The 18210-nt window shown below is 45.6% G+C and overlaps 1 protein-coding gene across 1 annotated transcript in view; it reads right to left on the reverse strand.

The window, feature by feature from the left end:
- PDE4C (phosphodiesterase 4C) overlaps positions 1–16271 on the reverse strand; it is a 51928-nt gene extending 35657 nt beyond the window's left edge. Inside the window, exons 1-5 of the mRNA XM_063290684.1 lie at positions 15970–16271; positions 5401–5592; positions 4501–4537; positions 3306–3379; positions 888–940 (exon numbers count right to left, since the gene is read on the reverse strand). Coding sequence (XP_063146754.1) covers positions 888–940; positions 3306–3379; positions 4501–4537; positions 5401–5592; positions 15970–16115 — 502 coding nt within the window. The 5' untranslated portion in view covers positions 16116–16271. The remainder of the gene's footprint in view (positions 1–887; positions 941–3305; positions 3380–4500; positions 4538–5400; positions 5593–15969) is intronic.
- Between the last annotated feature and the right edge of the window lie 1939 nt (positions 16272–18210).

Here is an 18210-nt window from a genome sequence, read left to right on the forward strand (position 1 = left end):
AGGCGGGCCTTGAGGCTCCCGTTAGAATCACCGGCAGTGGGCCTCAGCACCACTCTCACGCATGCACGGTGCATGGAAAGGAGCCGGTATCACCAACCCTCTCCCCCTGGCTTTTCTCTTTAGGCAGAAGAAACCTTTTTTCTTTCCACAGCTTCTATAGAGTTGGCTGCTGGCTCTGCATAGACACGAGCTATGAGGAGCCCACCAAATATCTGGTTTGAACTTCTATGCCACGAATTCACTTGGAAAAGGGCAAATGATCCAAAGATATCCAGAAATGGGAAAGAGAAAAGTGTGCGGGGGGGGGCAGGAAGCAACTAAAGTGGGACGTGAGAGAGGTTGATCAAATCCTGCAGGAACACAGAGACAAGGTTGTTTTTTCCTCACATCTCACAAAAAATGGAATCCACAGCTCCTCCAATTTGACAAGTAAACCAAACCAAACCAACCAACAAAAAAAAAGCGTTTTTTTACACGAAGCTTAGCTTGTGGAAGTCTTTGCCACCGAATGTGGCAATGGCTAGCAGAAGAGGAGAATCTGACCAATTCAGCAGGGAAGGTCTGTTGATGGTAGTTAAGCCATGAAGCCTGAATGGGACTTCCCTAGTCAGAGGCAGTCTAGCTTTGAATGCCAGTTACTAGGAATAATCACAGGAAGGAGTTCTGGCCTGAGCATCTCTTTTCCAGGCTTTGTGGAAGCCTCTGACTGGCCTCTCTTGAAAGCCAGGTGCTGAATGATGCAGACCCTGGATCCAAATCAGCTGGTTTTCTTTTACAAGCGTGTGAGCTTTCCAGTTTGCAAGATGGGCCACCTCACAAGAATGGCCACAGTACTTCAAAGCGAGTATTTTGAGAAAAGCATCCCAGAGACAGCTGAGAGGGTTTACCTGACAGATTGACTTTAGATGCGGAGAGGGGATTGATGGACCCGGATGCTCTCCTGCAAAACACAGCATAAAGTTAAGCTTCTCTGAATCTCTGCTGCCCTACATGGCTGGTGCTGGAGAGAGGGGAGAAATCCCCCAACAAGCTATTACCTCATGAGCTCATCCCCCTACATCGTTACCTACATACAAATTATAATTGAACCACAAACTGTAAATTAAAGGAGGATGCACTTCTAAGCAAATTTGCTTGAATATTAGTGCTGCCAATATGCCAAGAGGTTGTACGTCAAAGAAACAGAGTTAAGATGGGAACAATAATGTGAAATGTGTCACTACTTCTCTTTCAGAAATCTGGGACAAAGGTGGCTCTCACACAGTGACGTCCCCTCCCCCTGGTCAAAACAGGCAAGATGGCAGACAGGGCATCACAATGCAAGCTTCGTCCCCTTTGCCCCTTCAATAGCATGGTTGTAGTTACCAACTTCACTTTTTTGACCCCTTCCTGCAGAATCCCCTGTTGCAGTGGGACCTTGCATCTGCCATCTCACCTGTTTTGACATCCACTGTGGACACTGCTGCTCTCACCCTAGAAATGTGCTTCCCATCTTTCTCTCTTGCCGTCTCTTGTTATGTTCCCTCTGCTTAGAGATGCACAACTCAGCGCCCTGGGACGCAGAGGACGTGGCTTCATGCTTGCATCAACCAGCATTCCTCCCACCCTTGAATCAGCAGAAAAATAGGCCAACAGGTAAGCTTCACTCTGCCTGAGCAACCAGGCTGGGGAGGGATGCTGCCCATAAAGATTTAATGCAGGGCAGCCTCAGGGCAGTGACTGGTGGAGTCCATGGCTTCTTTTCCTCTCCCATTCTGTGCCCATGGGAAAAACAATCACCAATCGCTCTCCATAACATTTGGCCTGATGGTGCAAGGTTGAAGAACTCTGGCGTATGCCTGAAATTGAGGGTTTAGCCACTTTTCAAGTTGTCTAAGTGAACACTGAGAGCCAGTGTGATGTAGTGGTTAAGGCATCAGGCTAGAAACTGGGAGGCTGTGAGTTCTAGTCCCAGCTTAGGCACGAAGCCAGCTGGGTGACCTTGGGCCAGTCACTCTCTCTCAGCCCCAGGAAGGAGGCAATGGCAAACCACTTCTGAAAAAACTTGCCAAGAAAACTGCAGAGACTTGTCCAGGCAGTCGCTGAGAATCAGACACGACTGAACGGATAAAAAAAAAAAGGGAACTTTGAGCATTGGTCTTTGGATGCCAGCAATTCCAGCTGACAGGTTGGTGGTCATAGAAGGGGGTAGAGTGGAGCAGGAGAGAGCTCACTCCCTTTCCCATCACACTGCAACCCTTGTGTGCCCCACTGACAGGATATGATTTGTTTGTTTGTTTTCTTAATATGGGAATATCAGTCTTCTGGAGAACGCTGTGTTCACGTCAAGAGTCATATTCTTCTGGTGAGGGGGAGGGAGGAAAAATATCACAGCCTTTCAGTTGGGATGAGCTCACAGCTACTGTCATGAGTACTGATGGTGAGCAGGAGGGGGCCCCTATCCAAGGGGGAAAACACATGCATAGTACTGAGGAGTTAAGCAGCCATTCGAAGAGACACAGATCAGACTCGCCTTGACTTTTGGGGTTTTTCTGCCTGGGTTTTTCCCACGCTTCTTCAGTTTGTTAGGATTTTCTGTCTAATGTAGCAGTAATAAAACACTAGAGACCTACTCCTTGTCTCAGCCTGGTTCTTGACTGTTAGGACAGCTACGTCAACAGAGCTCCCTTCTGCATCAGCCTGCATACCCGGCAGCCAGTCAACTGTTGGTGGTGTTTGTTTTTTAACTTGGGAATAGTCTTCTGGAAAATCAGTATTCCCATGGAAAAACGTGAACTTGCTCATTCCCTTTTTCACAGTGCAGTAATCATATTAAAGTTGGAGCTTGCAACTGGTAGCACCCACAGAACACACAAAATTGCATTACAGTAGCAATTAGTACATTACAGTCTTAACCAGTCAATAGAAGCTCAGCAGTCCCAAGTTCTGGACTGCACTATCATCAATAACAGCATCAAGGCAGGCAGATTGTCTGCACGGTGAGATTTTATCAGGAAAATGGAGAAAACACTACTGTAACAGTGAAACAACTGCTATTTCTTCAGCAGGCAGGGGATGTCATGAGGACAGGTCCCTTAAAAATGGTACTCAAGGCATTTTTGCATAGAGTAAGCAGTACAGAAGGATGAACTCCCAGAGATACTGTTTTCTGTGTCCACTTTTGCTTTATCAAACCATCATGCAGAACTCCAAGAACAGAAAAGGGGTTTTGCAGATTGATTGAATGCCAAAGGGGGCCACAAACGCTCCTTTAATTGCACAGCCCCACATGACGCCTTCATTCGCCACCTGAACCTCTTACTCACTTGTTGCAGACATGTTCCCGCAGGTGGGTTAAGACAGCAAAGTTGCTGCGAACCGTCCGCAGGCTGGCCAGGACCTGGAAGAAGGACATCCTTCAGAATCAACTGTATAGCAGCTCTTGGTCTCACATGACTATTCACTGGCTGGATTTGCATAATATACTTTTCAGTTATTGAATTAACCCACTTTCTGGATTTGCCTCCTACAGGGAACCATAAATGAAATAAAAGATTAAGCTTATACTAGACTAGGCCACAAAATTAGCCATGGTTAAAATTAACCAAGTTTAGCATGTTCTGTGCTCTTGGTCTTTAACTGACCCGGTTATACAATCCTAGCCAACAGGATGTAACCACACAGCAGCACCTTCCTTCATACAACTCTTCCCTATAAACATCTGAATGAAGAATGAGACCCTTTTCCTCCTGCAGAATACCGTTAGGTAAGAGCAATGAGATGTCCCAAAGGAGAGATGTGGGGTGGGGGAAAACTGTACATGTAGGCTATGTATGTTAAGGGCAGCATGAAGATCAACCTCTTTATTTAGGGAGAAAAATGATATAAAGGGGATACGGAGCAGAAACTTGAAAAACTACATATAGCATGGTGGAAGCAGAGAGATTCATTATGTTTGCACTTTTATAAACTTGGAGGTGGTGGTGGGGGGGATAAGGAAGAGTAGCAAATGCAGGACAGATGAAAAACCCATTATGCAGCATTAATTCCCAGAATATCTTGCTGTGATATGTGACCGTGGCCACCAAGTCAAATGGCTTTTAGAAAGAGTTCAAAAAATAATCAAAGGTGAGGAAGGGTCTACTGCAGGTCTACTGCAGTATGATGGCTGGGGAATTCTGGGAACTGAAGTTGACACATCTTCAAGTTGCCAAGATTGAGAAACACTGGTCCACTGACTTAGGGAGGAGCAGCATACACTGGTTACTGCTCTGCTGGACTTAGCGGCTTCCGTGGGGGACAGCCGTCCCCAATCTGATGCTTTCCAGAGATATGGGACTAAAATTCACAGTGATAGTGACTTGGAGAGCATCATGTCATGCCTGTAACACATCAGGCTGGGGAAAGCTGCATGGGGGACATTCTTGTTACGGTTCTGAAAATGTTCTTACCCAGGCGTAGAGGCACAGCCTGCCAACACTGGCAAGTGCTGACCACTTCCACCCCCAAAGAGATGCATACCTGTGCAAAAGGAGTAACAATCAAGTCTTCTCCATGCCTGCAAGGGGAGGAGAGAAGGATGTTAATGGCTACAAAGTGCAGACAGTGGGCAAATTTCTGAACAGTGCATGAAGTAGCATACTGAGTGCCCTATCAAGATTACATTCCTGTCCTCAGATAACCCGGAGTAACTGCACTGGGATATAGCTGGCCTTGGGAGTTTCTTTCCACATGATGGCCTACCCTTCAACATGTTGTTGTTGTTAGTTGCCATTGAGTTGTTTACGACTCATGGCGACCCTCTGTATAACAGAACGAAATGCTGTTCGGTCTTGCGCCATGTGCCTGACGGTTCCAGTATTTGCATCCATTGTTGCGGTAACTGTACCAATTCATCGCATTGAAGGTCTTCCCCTTTTCCGCTGGCCCTCGACTTCCGCTGACCCTTCAACATATCCCAGGTGAAAACAGCAGCCTGTTTGGACTATTGCAAGGATCAGAACCTGCAATGTACCTATTTCATAAGACTCTGTTCCACTGCCCTGTGTGGAATCCACTGAGCTTGTTCTCCAGTGTAAAAGCTGAAGAATGGGAAGCGGAGGAGGCTTGTGCTAGCTCCAAATGCATCTGAAGAAACAGAACCCTTCTGCAATATTTCTGTAATCCCAGCCAGACTGATAACTACGGCAGCCAGATTTCAAATGTCCCAAGACACAGTGTTGTGCCCAGGAGACAAGCTGATCAGTGTGGTTGGTTTTATAGCCAGGAGAGGAGCACCAAGAAGCTCCGTGTAACAGAGGATGTCAAAGGTGGAAGAGAAAGAAGTGGGCTTCTGTGCCTTGCACTTTCTGCTAGCAAGAGACAGGAAAATGTATCAGGATCGCCCATGTGCTCGATAAAACCCTTGCCCTCTATGCTTACATGTCACTGCTGACAGAAGAATTACGGGACATGGCTTTAGGTGAGAGGTCATAATCGCTATCGGATCGGTACAGGAAGGATTCCCGACGTTGGCTGTGGGGGGTTGTGCCTTGTAAAACCAGACCCAGACCCAGATTGGCCTGGGAACCAAGGGGACTTCGTCCTGGAGAGAAGCCATTCTCGACATCAAAGCTGTAGAAAGACAAAAGAGAAGGCCAGAACGTAAAACAGTTGCTTCATCTGAAGACAGCAAGCATCCAGTTGCTTTTTGGTGCTCAATCAGTCTCTTCCTACTCAGAAGTACATTTTATTTTCAAGGAATATGGCAATCATGGCTCATAAGAGACCAAGCCTTGAATACAGCTAAAAACAACTTCCATAACTGCAAACACACATGCATACCCCACTTCTGAGCAATGAGGAAGTTCAGAAATTGGCTAAGGTTCAATTCTTGGAAGGAGGTGCTTAGAGGCTGATGAGCTTTGTTTACAGACATATGCAGGCTGACCATAGGATGATGGTTTATCGTGCTACCACTTTAGCAGATATTTAGTACCTATAAGATTTTGAGAGGAACATTTAGTGCCCTAGAATTTCATGGAGAAAACCAAGTTTACTGTCTTTTCTCCAGCTTCAGCTTAGCCTGAGTGTGGCTATGTACTCAGGGGTTCCCTTGACAAATGAGGAGGAACAGAAGTTGCTGGTGCTCATTACCTACGGCAGGGATTCTCAGTGGGTCATGACCCCCTGGGAATCTGAGCAGTTTAGAGGGAAGGCTAAAACATTTCTTAAGCTAACAGGCTTGTGCAGACAAAGTAGGCAGCAAAATTCTGAGTGACTTTTAAGAAGTAGCTAAACCTGCCCATTAGTCAAAAACATGCACCAATCACAGCAGATCCATTCATTCATTTTGTATGGCCACCACTTGATGTTTGACTCAGGGCAACAAAAAGCAAGTTAGAAATAACAATAAAACTTCAACAAAACTGAAACACGTTGCCCAAATGGTAAAGATAACAGTGTTAATAAGAGAAAACACTGTTTCTGGATTTATTTCTACTTGGCAACCACTTTTAGATTACTTGCTTGTGTTAGAAAAAAATGAAGCTTTGATTTTGGGTTTTAGGGATTAAATGGTATGTTTTGATCAAAATAATGTTACTAAAGTTTAATCAATGGTAAGAGATTATATTTGTAAACTTATTCATTGGAGAAAGTCGGAAGACACTTTCTGTTTTCTATCTGCTTGCACTTTTACATATATTTTTCTTTTTCTTTAGTCCTATGCTCTAGCTTTTCTATACTCTGTATTTTGTATTTTAATTACTGTATACTTTGAAAATTAATAAAGTTCTTACATAAAAAACAAAACTGAAACACATTCTGCCTGGGGAAGCACATATATCCACAGCAATAACCCCCTAAAACCGATTACTTAGTTTTATTCAGGAGAGGGATCACACAAAATCATTTTAGAGGACGGCAGGACTACAAAGTTTGTGAACCCCCAACCAAAGGCAATCCTAGCACTGACTCAACTGCTTGCTCTGCCAAATTTTAAAAAGTCTTTGCTCAGGACATCCACTCCACTAGCTTAACCTAGATTCACATTTCCTGCTAAGCCATAATGTGTCTTGTTTGCTTTCAGTGTATGGACTACACTATTTTTTAGTATGGACTAAACTATTGTGGCTTGTAAACTATAACTGATAGCTCAGCTTTTTGAGTGAGCCTACCTATTGTGGCTTATTCAACAAATCATAATCACATCTGTTGCGATACCCCCTGGCTTTCGTAAGAACAATAGCCTGTTTCCTAAAAGAAAATACTCATTCCCCTATCAAGCAGGGTCTTCCAGAACGAGGCAAGGCTGGTGATTAGGCATGCAGGGAGATTTCCTTTTCTGCTAGGGAGAAAAACTGTCTGTCTTTTATAACAATAGAAGAAGCTAGGTATCAAGGCTAGGAAAAGAAGAAAAGTAACATCTTCCTGAACTCTGGATAAAGAAAAATCTGCAAGAGGCTGGAAAAGTCCAAGCAGTGGACTCTAGCCTCAGGAATTAGATGATCCTAAGAAATAGGTAACAAGTCTAGTTGGAATTACACATTAAGTTCAATTTCTGTTACTGTGTGTAACAGTATTAAAGTCTAATATTTTGTCTCTTGTACTGATGTTCTTTGTACAAACTCAGTAATCTGTGTGTTTTATGCAATTTGCAATCTCTTTACAGCGGAACTACCTCTAAATTAGGAGCGGATCAATGTTATGGTCTGCCCAAAGCCTTGTATTTTCCTTTATAATTTTCTATGGGAGATCCTTTCTACTTGCTGAGATTTGAACAGCTCTGTATTTTTATCTCTTTTGCCACTGAATTTTTGCATGTATATAAAAAGGGTTTCTTACATTCTCTTTTCTTTTTAATAAAATTTGATTTTATTTCTCTCTTGTGAGATTGATCTGCTTCCCAAAAGAGAGACAGAAAGATTGATTCCTCTAGCCCAGTGTTTCTCAACCTTAGCAACTTAAAAATGGGTGGACTTCAACTTCCAGAATTTACCAGGAAGCATGGCTGGCTGGGGAATTCTGGGAGTTGAAGCTCACCCATCTTAAAGTTGCCAAGGTTGAGAAACACTGCTCTAGCCACAACGCTAGAGGACCAGAATGTGGTGCTATTGACTTTATTTCATTTTGTTTTCCCTTTAATTTGCCAATAAAACAACAAACGTTGCAAGAGTCATCTTTTGCCCACATATCCTGGAATTGGGGAGAATGAAAAGTGAGGAGCCTTCCTGGAAGTTATTGTAGGTAATGACAGCAGTAACTATCGCCAAGACAGGAGGCAGAGCTAGGCTGTGTAGACTCAGCTTCTGGAACAGTAGTTTTGAGACCAGTAATTATTCACCCTATAGGCTTAGTGTGCCACTACATGGTGGTATGAGATGCATGTATTAAAAATTACAGTTAACCTGGATACCTTAAAACAGTGTTTCTCAACCTTGGCCACTTTCAGATATGTAGACTTCAACTCCACATATTGAAGTTGAAGCTGAAGTCCACACATCTTCAAGTTGCCAAGGTTGAGAAACACTGGATTAGACAATCCTTGTGGCCCCTCCCAGCTCTACAAGTCTGATTCTTTGAGTTGACAAGAGCTGAAGCCGGCAAGGGCAGAAGCAAAGAGAACAAGTCCAGATAGGTCCATTCTCAAAACATGGTGCAGATGTCATCCAGATCCAAGCCTGAGAAATGAGCAGCAAGTTCTTATATAAGGCCAAGTGAATGCAATGCAGGATTTAAACCTGAGGGTCTGGTGGCTTCATTCTGCTGTAGCTGCTCTTCTTCATTATTAGGGCCTCTTGTATCTGAAGTAAAAGCAGCCTATCTGTCCAAGGCTTGTCCTAGATTCTTTGGGGCTAGTCCCCAAGTGCAGGTTAGAGTTTGTAAACAGAGATTTATTACTAGGTCCTGGCTGAAGCTCTGGCATTGTCACTGCATTTTGTGGCAATGAGTTCCCTCCATCATTGTGTGAAGAAGCCTTTCACTGAATGATTCAGAGTGCTAGCATTACTGGGTGAGAGAGAAATGCTGCTTTCCCCCCACTTTCTCCATACTAGGCATCTCTTTAGAAATATTTTCCTGTAATTTTTACACACAGTTTAGCTTTCCTCCTTCAACCCTGCCCTCCGCCCAAAACCAGTTCTAAGTCTTTGATTCTGTCCAATGCCATAATTGCCTGGACTGGCCAGGATCACTCGTGCATCTTGGCTCTGGTCCTGTTTCCATGATGCCGTGAGAAAAAAGTGTGTGCCCCACCAGGGAGTAGGAGAAAGAAGGCGGTGGGGAGAGGCTGTGTGCCAAGAACCACAGGTGTTATAGACATCATGAATCTGAGGGAACTTCTCACTGAGGACATTTGGAGGTCATCCCATCCAGCCCTGGAATGAATTAGTTTGCCTGAAACTCAAACTTCCTAGTGGCTCAAAGTGTGGAGGGGGGCTTAGCACTGCAAAGCAGCCCACGGGCTGAGCTGTGAATCAGGACATTTGCCACCACACCTCTTGTCTGCAGCTCACCCCTGCCATGAACTCAACCAGGTAAACCCAAATCAGACCGGCTGCTAATTCCTCAGCCTCGCCTTTGCAATAAAGACAGGGTTCCTGGAGGGATCACAAGGAGCACAAGTCCGATGAGTTCTGGAGAAACTCCAAAAAGAGTTTCCTACGTGCTGAATAACCATAGCCAATTAAATAGGGAAGTAGGAAAGGAGGTCATCAAGATGCCGTGAGGTTAAAGTCCAGAGAGAGTTCCTGCAGCATCTTTGCTGACTTCACAACACTCCTCAGAACCAATCCTGGACAGGACAGCATGAGAACGTAACAGTTGTAAGTAGCATTTACAAAAACGTAAAGGATCTGTGCTGGATCAGAATTAATATAATTCATCCAGCTTCTCTCCTGGTTGGACATATTCAGTCAGGGCTAGGGTCGACAAAGAGAGCCAGTCTGGTGTAGCGGTGAAGGCATCAGGCTAGAAACTGGGAGACCGTGAATTCTAATCCCGGCTTAGGCAAAAGCCGGCTGGGTGACCTTGGGCCAGTCGCTCTCTCTCAGCCCTGGGAAGCAGGCAGTGGCAAAACTCTTCTGAAAAATCTTGCCAAGGAAACTGCAGGGACTTGCCCAGGCAGTCTTCAATCCAGACATGATTGAACGGATAAACGAAAGGTCAACAACCCGCTTATTTGCTTTCCTCCAAAAAGCTGATATGCAGAGGTAGGCTGCTTCTGAATAGGGAAGTTCTAGTCTTATCAATCATTGCTGATAACTTCAAAGAGACTGTTTTTTTGCTATCAGTTTATCTGAATCTTTTCTAGGAACACACGAATTTGCTGGACCAGACTGAAGACCATTTAATCTAGTGCTCTGCTGATCATGAAGATCAACCTGACAGCCCCAGGAAGTGCATCGGCTGGTCATAAAGGGAACAACCTCTTCAGGTAGTTTTCCTTGACAGCTGGTACTCAAAGAAGAGACTGCTCTGGATATAGAGGTTCCATATTGGCAGCATGGGCACTCACACACACACACACACACACACACGTTTTTCTCAGGCCTAAAACAGGAAAAACAACAACTGGCTAGCTGACATCTTTAGCAACAAGAGATGAAACTACTTCCCATCCTTGTCATTTCAAAAAAGTTCTATTGATTAATATTTTAGTTCAGACTAAATATTCCTCTTTAACGGTCCTCCTGATGGGTTGGACTGTATTTCCTATCATCTCTAGCCAGCAGTTATCTTTCTCCAAAGTTGCAACCTCCAGAAATGTTGGACTACAACTCCCATCACCCATCCAACACCATAACTAAGGATTATGAGTATTGCAGCCCCACATAATATCATTTAAGCCTAAGATTAAAAGGAGAGTGAAAAATTCAGAAACAACCAGAACTTAACAAAGTCACCCCTTTCATACACTTCTTGCCTTTTTGTTGCTCCTGTATCTGTTTTTAAAGCAACAAAGAGAAGTAGCTGTCCAATTACAAAGCTCCTTAGCTTTTTAACGTCTTCTGTCTACTGTTTTTAGAAGCCTCTGTGGAACATCAGTGGCTAAAAGTAGTAGAATTGCAGAGGAAGCAATGGCTAGCCTCTCTCCTCTGATAATTACAGGTAGTCCTCATTTAATGACCACAATTGGGACTAGCAACTTGGTCATTAAGTGAAGTGGTTGCTAAGTGAAAAATGATTTTACTATCTTACTTCAGCTTTCCTTGGCTTTACAGACCTGCAAAGTTTATAAATGTGAGGATTAGTCATAATGTTACTTTTTCATTACCATCGTAACTGCAAATGGTTGCTAAATGAAGCAGTTGCTAAATGAGGACTACTTGTTGAGCCCGGGGCTACTCTGCTCTTCCTCCCCAGAAAAATTAGCCCACCCAAACATCCTCATTAAGTGAGAATTGGATAATTTATTAACTTTCCTCCATTTAGGTTCAGGAGAGGAGCTAAAAGCAGTTGACCACAGCTGAAGCTTACTTGGATGGCCCCAAACACACTGTCCAGTACACTAGAGCAGTGTTTCTTAGCCTTGGCAACTTTAAGATGTGTGGACTTCAACTCCCAGAATTCTCTAGCCAGCCATGATTCCTGGGGAATTCTGGGAGTTGAAGTCCACACATCTTATAGTTGCCAAGGTTGAGAAACACCGCAATACAGGAAGGGTGCTGTGACCCTGCAGATGGTACTGACCTAGATCCCTGACCTTTCTCACTGCTAGCGAGGCTGATCTGGAGTTAACAGTTTAGCAAACTCTGAAGAGCCACAGTTTCCCTCTTTGTCATGTACTTCCTAGGACATTTTCATTTGATGACAGCTTTGAGAGTTCAATGCTTTGGCAGCACAGATGCAGTTTGCTCAGAAGCCAGAACCAGACTGCGGGGGGGGGGGGAGGGTTGGTGGGCCGAAAGACCCCTAAGAGGAGAAGATATCATTTGAACTAATCTTACCAGGAATATACCCAATGTAGGAATGCCTCTGGAGGGTGTGACAGCATCTCTTTGAAAGCCATGGATGTGCCTAATCCCCAAGGGATTCTGTACAGTATATCCAGGTCCCCATATCAACCCCCCGTAACCCCCACAGCCTCCCATTCCTATGAAATGCATTTGAGTTAGGAACAATGGGTACCCTTTCAACAGTCTGCTCAGTTCCCGTCAGTGCTGAAGCCCAGCAGGGTTAGATAATCAGCCAATTGTTTCTGGAGTACAAGCCTCAAAATGGATCGTGAAGTGCCTTCGGGCAGGATGAGGTTGGGGTCTGGGGGAACACTCTGGAGATGCCAGGATATGCTTCAGCCTGGCACCCCTACCCCCTTGAATGAGGGAGAGGTCCTCCTTCCTATCTATTCTGACAGAAGCGAGTTTCCAAAAGACTGTGGGGTTTTTGAATAGACATAATGCAAAAAAAAAAGGAGGAAAAAGAAGAAGAAGAAATAAAAATAACCACTCCATTTAAAACTGGTTGTTGTTTTGTTTCTGGTTCATTTCTCCCAGTGGCACAACACAGACAAAGCCTTCATTGTGGATCAAAATCTTCTGGATGAACAATTCATCCTGGTGACTAACCAAGAAATGGAGCTTCCTGCATCGCTCTCTCCTCACTGAAATGTCAGACCCAGTTCCTGTATGAATGAGTCCAGACAACGGCTACGCTGGGCCCTAGCTTGTGACTGCCATGAACAGAAATGTCTTTGCCCCTCCCTGCCCCTCCCTTGCTCTCCCAGTTCCAGAACAGCAGCACATGGGGATCAGCTGGCATCAAAAAAAGGCACTTTGCTCATGTTCAGGAGAATGGCTGCTTTTTCTTTGTGACTGCTTCAGATTTTGCAGAGATCCGCAGTCTTGTTGAGACCTAGTTCAATGAAAAAGGAAAGAGTAGAAAAGATAGAGGGAATCAACAAGGACTGGCTTGCTCTCAGAAATGTGGCATCGCCTGGTGGTGTGCTTTTAACTTGGCTGCTGTTCATCAGAGCAGGGTGATGGGATCAAACCTGAAGTTATGCCTAATCCAGGATCTTGTTGCTAACTCCAGCAGTATCCTGTCTCATACTGGGTCCAACCAGATGCCTCCTGGGAAGCTAACAAGCAGAAGGCAGAGGACAGTCACTAATTATATCTTAATAATTATTATCACACATAACTGTGAGAAATATGCTGAACAACAATTTCCCCTTCTCCACTTCAAAGCACCTAATACCCAAGGCCATTCGAGCACCTGAGACTGAAAAATCCCATGAATATGCTTCTTCCTATTGTGAAAAAAAAACAAAACAAGACAAGCAACACTAAAATAAATAGCTCTTTGCTGCCTGATAATGAAAGTCTGCTGAGTGACAGCAGGCAGAGGTAGACTTTTTCAGTACAGGGAGGCTCCATTCCACTAACACAAGAGTTTTCAAAGGTCCACTTGGACTGGCTCCACGGTTGGCCTAATTCAGTACTGTATTCACTTGCAAACAGTGGGTAGCCCACGGAAGGCAAAAAATCCACACACAGGGATAGAAAGAATCAGCCCTGCCCAGTGCTTATCCCTGGAGGTAGACTTCCTCTGGTCATGCAGTTTCCATTTAACCAGGTGGATACAAACCCCTTTTTCTGAAAACTGGTAGGAAAACTCCAGTTTTCAGCAGCTCAGGCGTGGGCTTGAAGCCAAAATCAAGCACAAATAAACAAACCAAATGTTACTTCATAAGCCAAGGGAACCATGAATTGTACAAAAGCAAGATGACTATTTTTGAAGTGGCTGATGGAGGGGACATTTCACTAAGAGTGAGCAGGATCACCTTGCCATCTGTCTGGCACACAGCTCTCTTTTTCTTGGTTGTCTGTGGCTCGGCGTGTTGTGGGAATCCACCTGCTGTCCCCTGTTGTATAAACTGGGCCATCACGGTAAGCTGCAATGCCCGTATTCACACCACACACTTGCTCAACTTTTTTCTGGGTTCACACAACCCCTAAAATAACCAAACCAGCTGCTAGGCTTGTACCGCATGCAAGCCTTCGAAAGGAAAGAAAAGTAGGCAAAGCTATCCTAGCCAAGCTAACTGTACTGTGAACACATGGGCTCAATTCTTAACTGAACTGATTAAGGGCACTCTGTGAACACAGCCACTGCAGTCCATTTCTTTAGGCACGGCCTGGAGTTCAGCAAGCTTGGGTGAAGCCAAGATGTCTCTGGCTTTGACAAACCCAGGTCTAAACCTGCAGAGTCGACCAGGAGAATCTTAGCACATCCTTTCCTTCTGCTTGTCCCCTGCCATTTCCACTTAAAGCCTAACACAGTAGAAGAATTGTGTCCAAATCAAGAGAAATACTATAACAGTTCCACTAAGTTCTTCACTGATCCAGTTAAGTGCTGCAAGAAGAGACTGAAGAACTGGGAACATTTAGCCTTGATAACAGCACATTTGAAATACTGCAGAAGGAGGCCAAGAAACCTGCTTTCTCTCATCCTCCCAAAGAATGGTGTGGAATAATAGCTGCAGGAAGTCAGGTTCCTGCTGAATGTTAAGAAAAACATCCCTAACAGGTTTGACAGTTGAAGTGTGGAGGCTGCAGCCCCCCCACCCCCACCCTCCCATTCACTGAACCTCTTCAGGCTGGGCAGACACTTGATGGGGATGCTTTCATCTGGATCCTCTCACCGTGCAGGGAGCTGGATCTTCTGGTCTAAATGGCACCTTCCAACACTCCAGCTCTAAAATTATGTTCTGGGAATGCGCGAAATATCATGCGATGCTTTGGGAAAGCCAAAGCAAAGGCCCAGAACAATGGCAGCAGATGTGCTGAGGTATGTTCGTGAAAGGAGAACCCATCCCTCATGAGCCCAACAGAGCAGCTTAGTTTAATCTCCATCCCACTCGCTCACAAGAGGAGAGGGAGCATTTGGCAAATGACCTGTCACTACTTCTGTTTTGTTTTGATTTGAATTCCACCCCACTTTGTTTGCTTTAATTGTTCCTGACCCCACTGGGGGAGATACTTTTGGAATCTGGAACTCTCCTATAAATAGCTGTTGGTGCGGCTGGAAGGGACTTGGCGAGAACAAGATGTGAGTGTGTGGTGTGTGCAAGATGAAGGGAGATGGCTGAATCTCACAATGGACGGAGGTTATCTGTCTCCCCCTTTGGAGACGACACTCTCCCACCCTCCAAAATGGTCAACGGCAAAACTGAATGCAGAAGAGAAAAAAGCAACACTACATTGCCAAGAACCATAAAAATGCAAGAAATTACTCTAATAGATCTAAAATATCCCTTTTTGCCCAGAATAGAGACTTAACAGATTTATTTCCTTACTCAAATGCTGATTTATTGCTTTGTTTGGGGTGCAAAAAAACCAAAACAAACCTATGGCTTTAAAAGATAAAGTGCTTGCAGGAAGCTCAGAAGAAGGAAGAAGACAGCTGCTCTTTCCATTGTATGTTCCCAGGTAGAGTGAGTCTGCACTGGGAGGCTCCATTCAATAACAAAAGAATATAAAAGACAATCTGAAAGGTCAGATCAAAGATATCTGTTTACTCTATAACTGATTTGGTCCTATGGACAAACAGAGGCCTCTAGCAGACCTTAAGCACTGGCATGCTTTACTTGTCCAGGGAGTTGTAAATGGAATTTGAAAAGAGGGACAATTCTCTCCCTTTCAGGACAAAGGACAGGATGCCTGCTCTCATCCAATGCAGAGCCAACTTGCAAACTTTTCCCCTACAGGATGCTTGAAGTTGCTTTAAAAGAGGGTGAAACATATCCACGAAGAACAGGCTTTACTGCTAAGTGGAAATTCTTTCTGGAAAATCAGCCTGTCTGTGATTGCTTAAAAACAAAGGGGAAGACTACTACTTGAAAGATTTAATTAGCTACTGCTAGAAGGAGAATGCTGAGCTAGATGTTAGTTTGTCCCCCTTCAAGCCCATTTTTATGAACCCTGGGGTCTCTGGAGCAGTCACCGAAGAAGGAGCACACTCAACGGCCCTGGAGAAGTCCTCCCACCCCCCCACCCCAAATCCTCTTACCAAAGCGCGTGGGCCACTGTGAACCGCCGCTGGAGACGAAGATTGGGGTTCATGGTCATTTTCCTGGAGAGGACAGGAGAGTTGCTGGTCTTGGAGGATGGGGAAACTCCTGGGGAATTGTGCAGCTTGGAGAAGGGGGAGAGCATTCCCTCTTACACCGAGACTGCTGTTCCACAGAGGCAGAGAACTCAGGCAAAGACCACCCTCCCGCCCCCGAGGCTCTGCAAGACGCTGAGGAGGGTTGCCGGTGGCCGAAAGGGCAAATTAGGCTCTGGAGCTGGAAATGTCCACTGCCACGTGAAAACGTGGAACCCAAAGGACACCGTCACTGCCACTGAAGGGAGCACAGCTTGGGCCCATCCTCTTTGCAATAAGCAAGCCCCCCTCTCCCTGGTTCTCGGAATCCGTCTTCCTGATGTGCTGGCGCTCGATGTCCAGAGACGCTGCTGCCTCCGCTACATCAGATATTCCAGCCCCGAAGGAGCTCACCATCCTGACGCCTGACTTTGGGGGCCATCCAAGGGGCCCCAGCCATTATTCCAGCCCAAAGCGAGACACGCACCGCACCATCCCATCGCCCTGCTCTAGGGAAATTTCTGCTGTCGCCTCACCCCCAGCCGGAAAGCTAAACAAATGGCTTGGCCTGGGTCCAGCTGACGGCAGGGCCAAGTTTCTCTCGTCGCTGTCTCCAGCAAGGGTAAGCCAAGGACGAGGGGCAAGAGGCTTGCCCCCATGACTCACTTGCAATTCCCTCTAGCCACCTCACATAAATGCTTGGGCCATCCTCGGTGGCCAGCTTGTTTCCCCAGAGAGTTGTCAACCTGAACAAGGCAACGGAGCCCTTCCAGAAGCTCAGGTGCAAAAAGGCTTGAGTTTATACAGCCACTTCCCAGAGCAGCACAAGCAGCTGGAAATGGCCACAGTCAACACCAGCAAAAGTGGCAATTCCTGCCGGGCACGGTGGGCCTGAAACCTAAACCAGTTATGTCCAAACCTGCCTAGCAGTCCTCCCGCCCTTGCAATGCCGATGCAGTGAGTCCAATTACACTGACAGCTGATCACCTCTGCCAGCCTGCCCCGTGGCCTCGGTGTTCCAAACCCGTCTGGCAAATGTAAACATTTGTTCTGACCTTTTGCTGCTGCTCCAGGCTGCTTGCAAATAGCTGGCTGATACAAGAATGGCAATGCAAAAGGGCTCCTAGTGATGAAGATGGGACAGCCTAATGTCCCTAGGGAACCTCTTCTAATTCGCTAACTTTGGCACGGCTTGTGTGGCAGGAGGGTGCGTGGGTGGGAGGTGTGCCTGTAATTTGATCTAGGCTATTAGCATATGGCCCTTCCCATCTTTTCCAGAACTAATGATTCAGATGGGCAAACAGCTTGCTGGACACTTGGTCAGAGAGAGACCCTTTCAGCTGGGAGACTGAAGCTGGGATTGACTGCCCACAAAACATGTGATGTGCCACTGAACTAAAAGTAGACGAGAACAGCTGCAGATTTGTTTCCAGTTGGAGGATGGATTGCCTCTTGGGACGTCACCCATGTGGCCACGTGGTATCATTGCCTAGATGGAAACCTCCCCTAGCAGGACTTTTCCACAAAAAGCAATGATGGAAGAGAGAGACAGTTTGGTGTGGCAGTTGAAGGCACCAGGCTAGAAACCGGGAGACTGTGAGTTTTAGTCCTGCCTTAGGCACAAAGCCAGCTTGATGTCCTTGGGCAAGTCACCCTCTCTCAGCCCTTGGAAGGAGGCAATGGCAAACCACTTCTGAAAAATGTAGTCAAAAAACCTGCAGGGACTTACCCAAGTAGTCACAAGTTGAAGGCACCTCTGCCACCAAAAAGAGACCAATCTCTTTCTTCTTCTCCAAACTGCCTCATTTCTCTGTGCACAGAGAAAACAGTGAGCTGGTGGATCTACCCCACCATGGCCAGATTGTTCTGGTTAGAAATTAAAAGAGAAAAATGAGTCTGCCTGTGAAGGAGAAACAGGCATTATCCTGGTGATGGGTTAAGCAAGTGGGTCTTCTCCATGGCCCTACTGTTGATCTCTCTGAAGGTGGATTTTGGGGAAAGGACTTCATTCAGGCCTCAGTGGGTCAGATAGGGAGATTTCACAGGACACATCTGCTGGTGGGCCCTCAAAGGCTGATGAAAATATTGAGCTATTTTAGAAAGAGTCAGACTGTGTCTGTTGGGTCTTCAAATCCAGTTCTACCCAGGAACTCTTAAAGGAAAGCT

The sequence above is a fragment of the Candoia aspera genome, chromosome 1 (assembly GCF_035149785.1).
Source record: "Candoia aspera isolate rCanAsp1 chromosome 1, rCanAsp1.hap2, whole genome shotgun sequence".
NCBI classification, from domain to species: Eukaryota; Metazoa; Chordata; class Lepidosauria; order Squamata; family Boidae; genus Candoia; species Candoia aspera.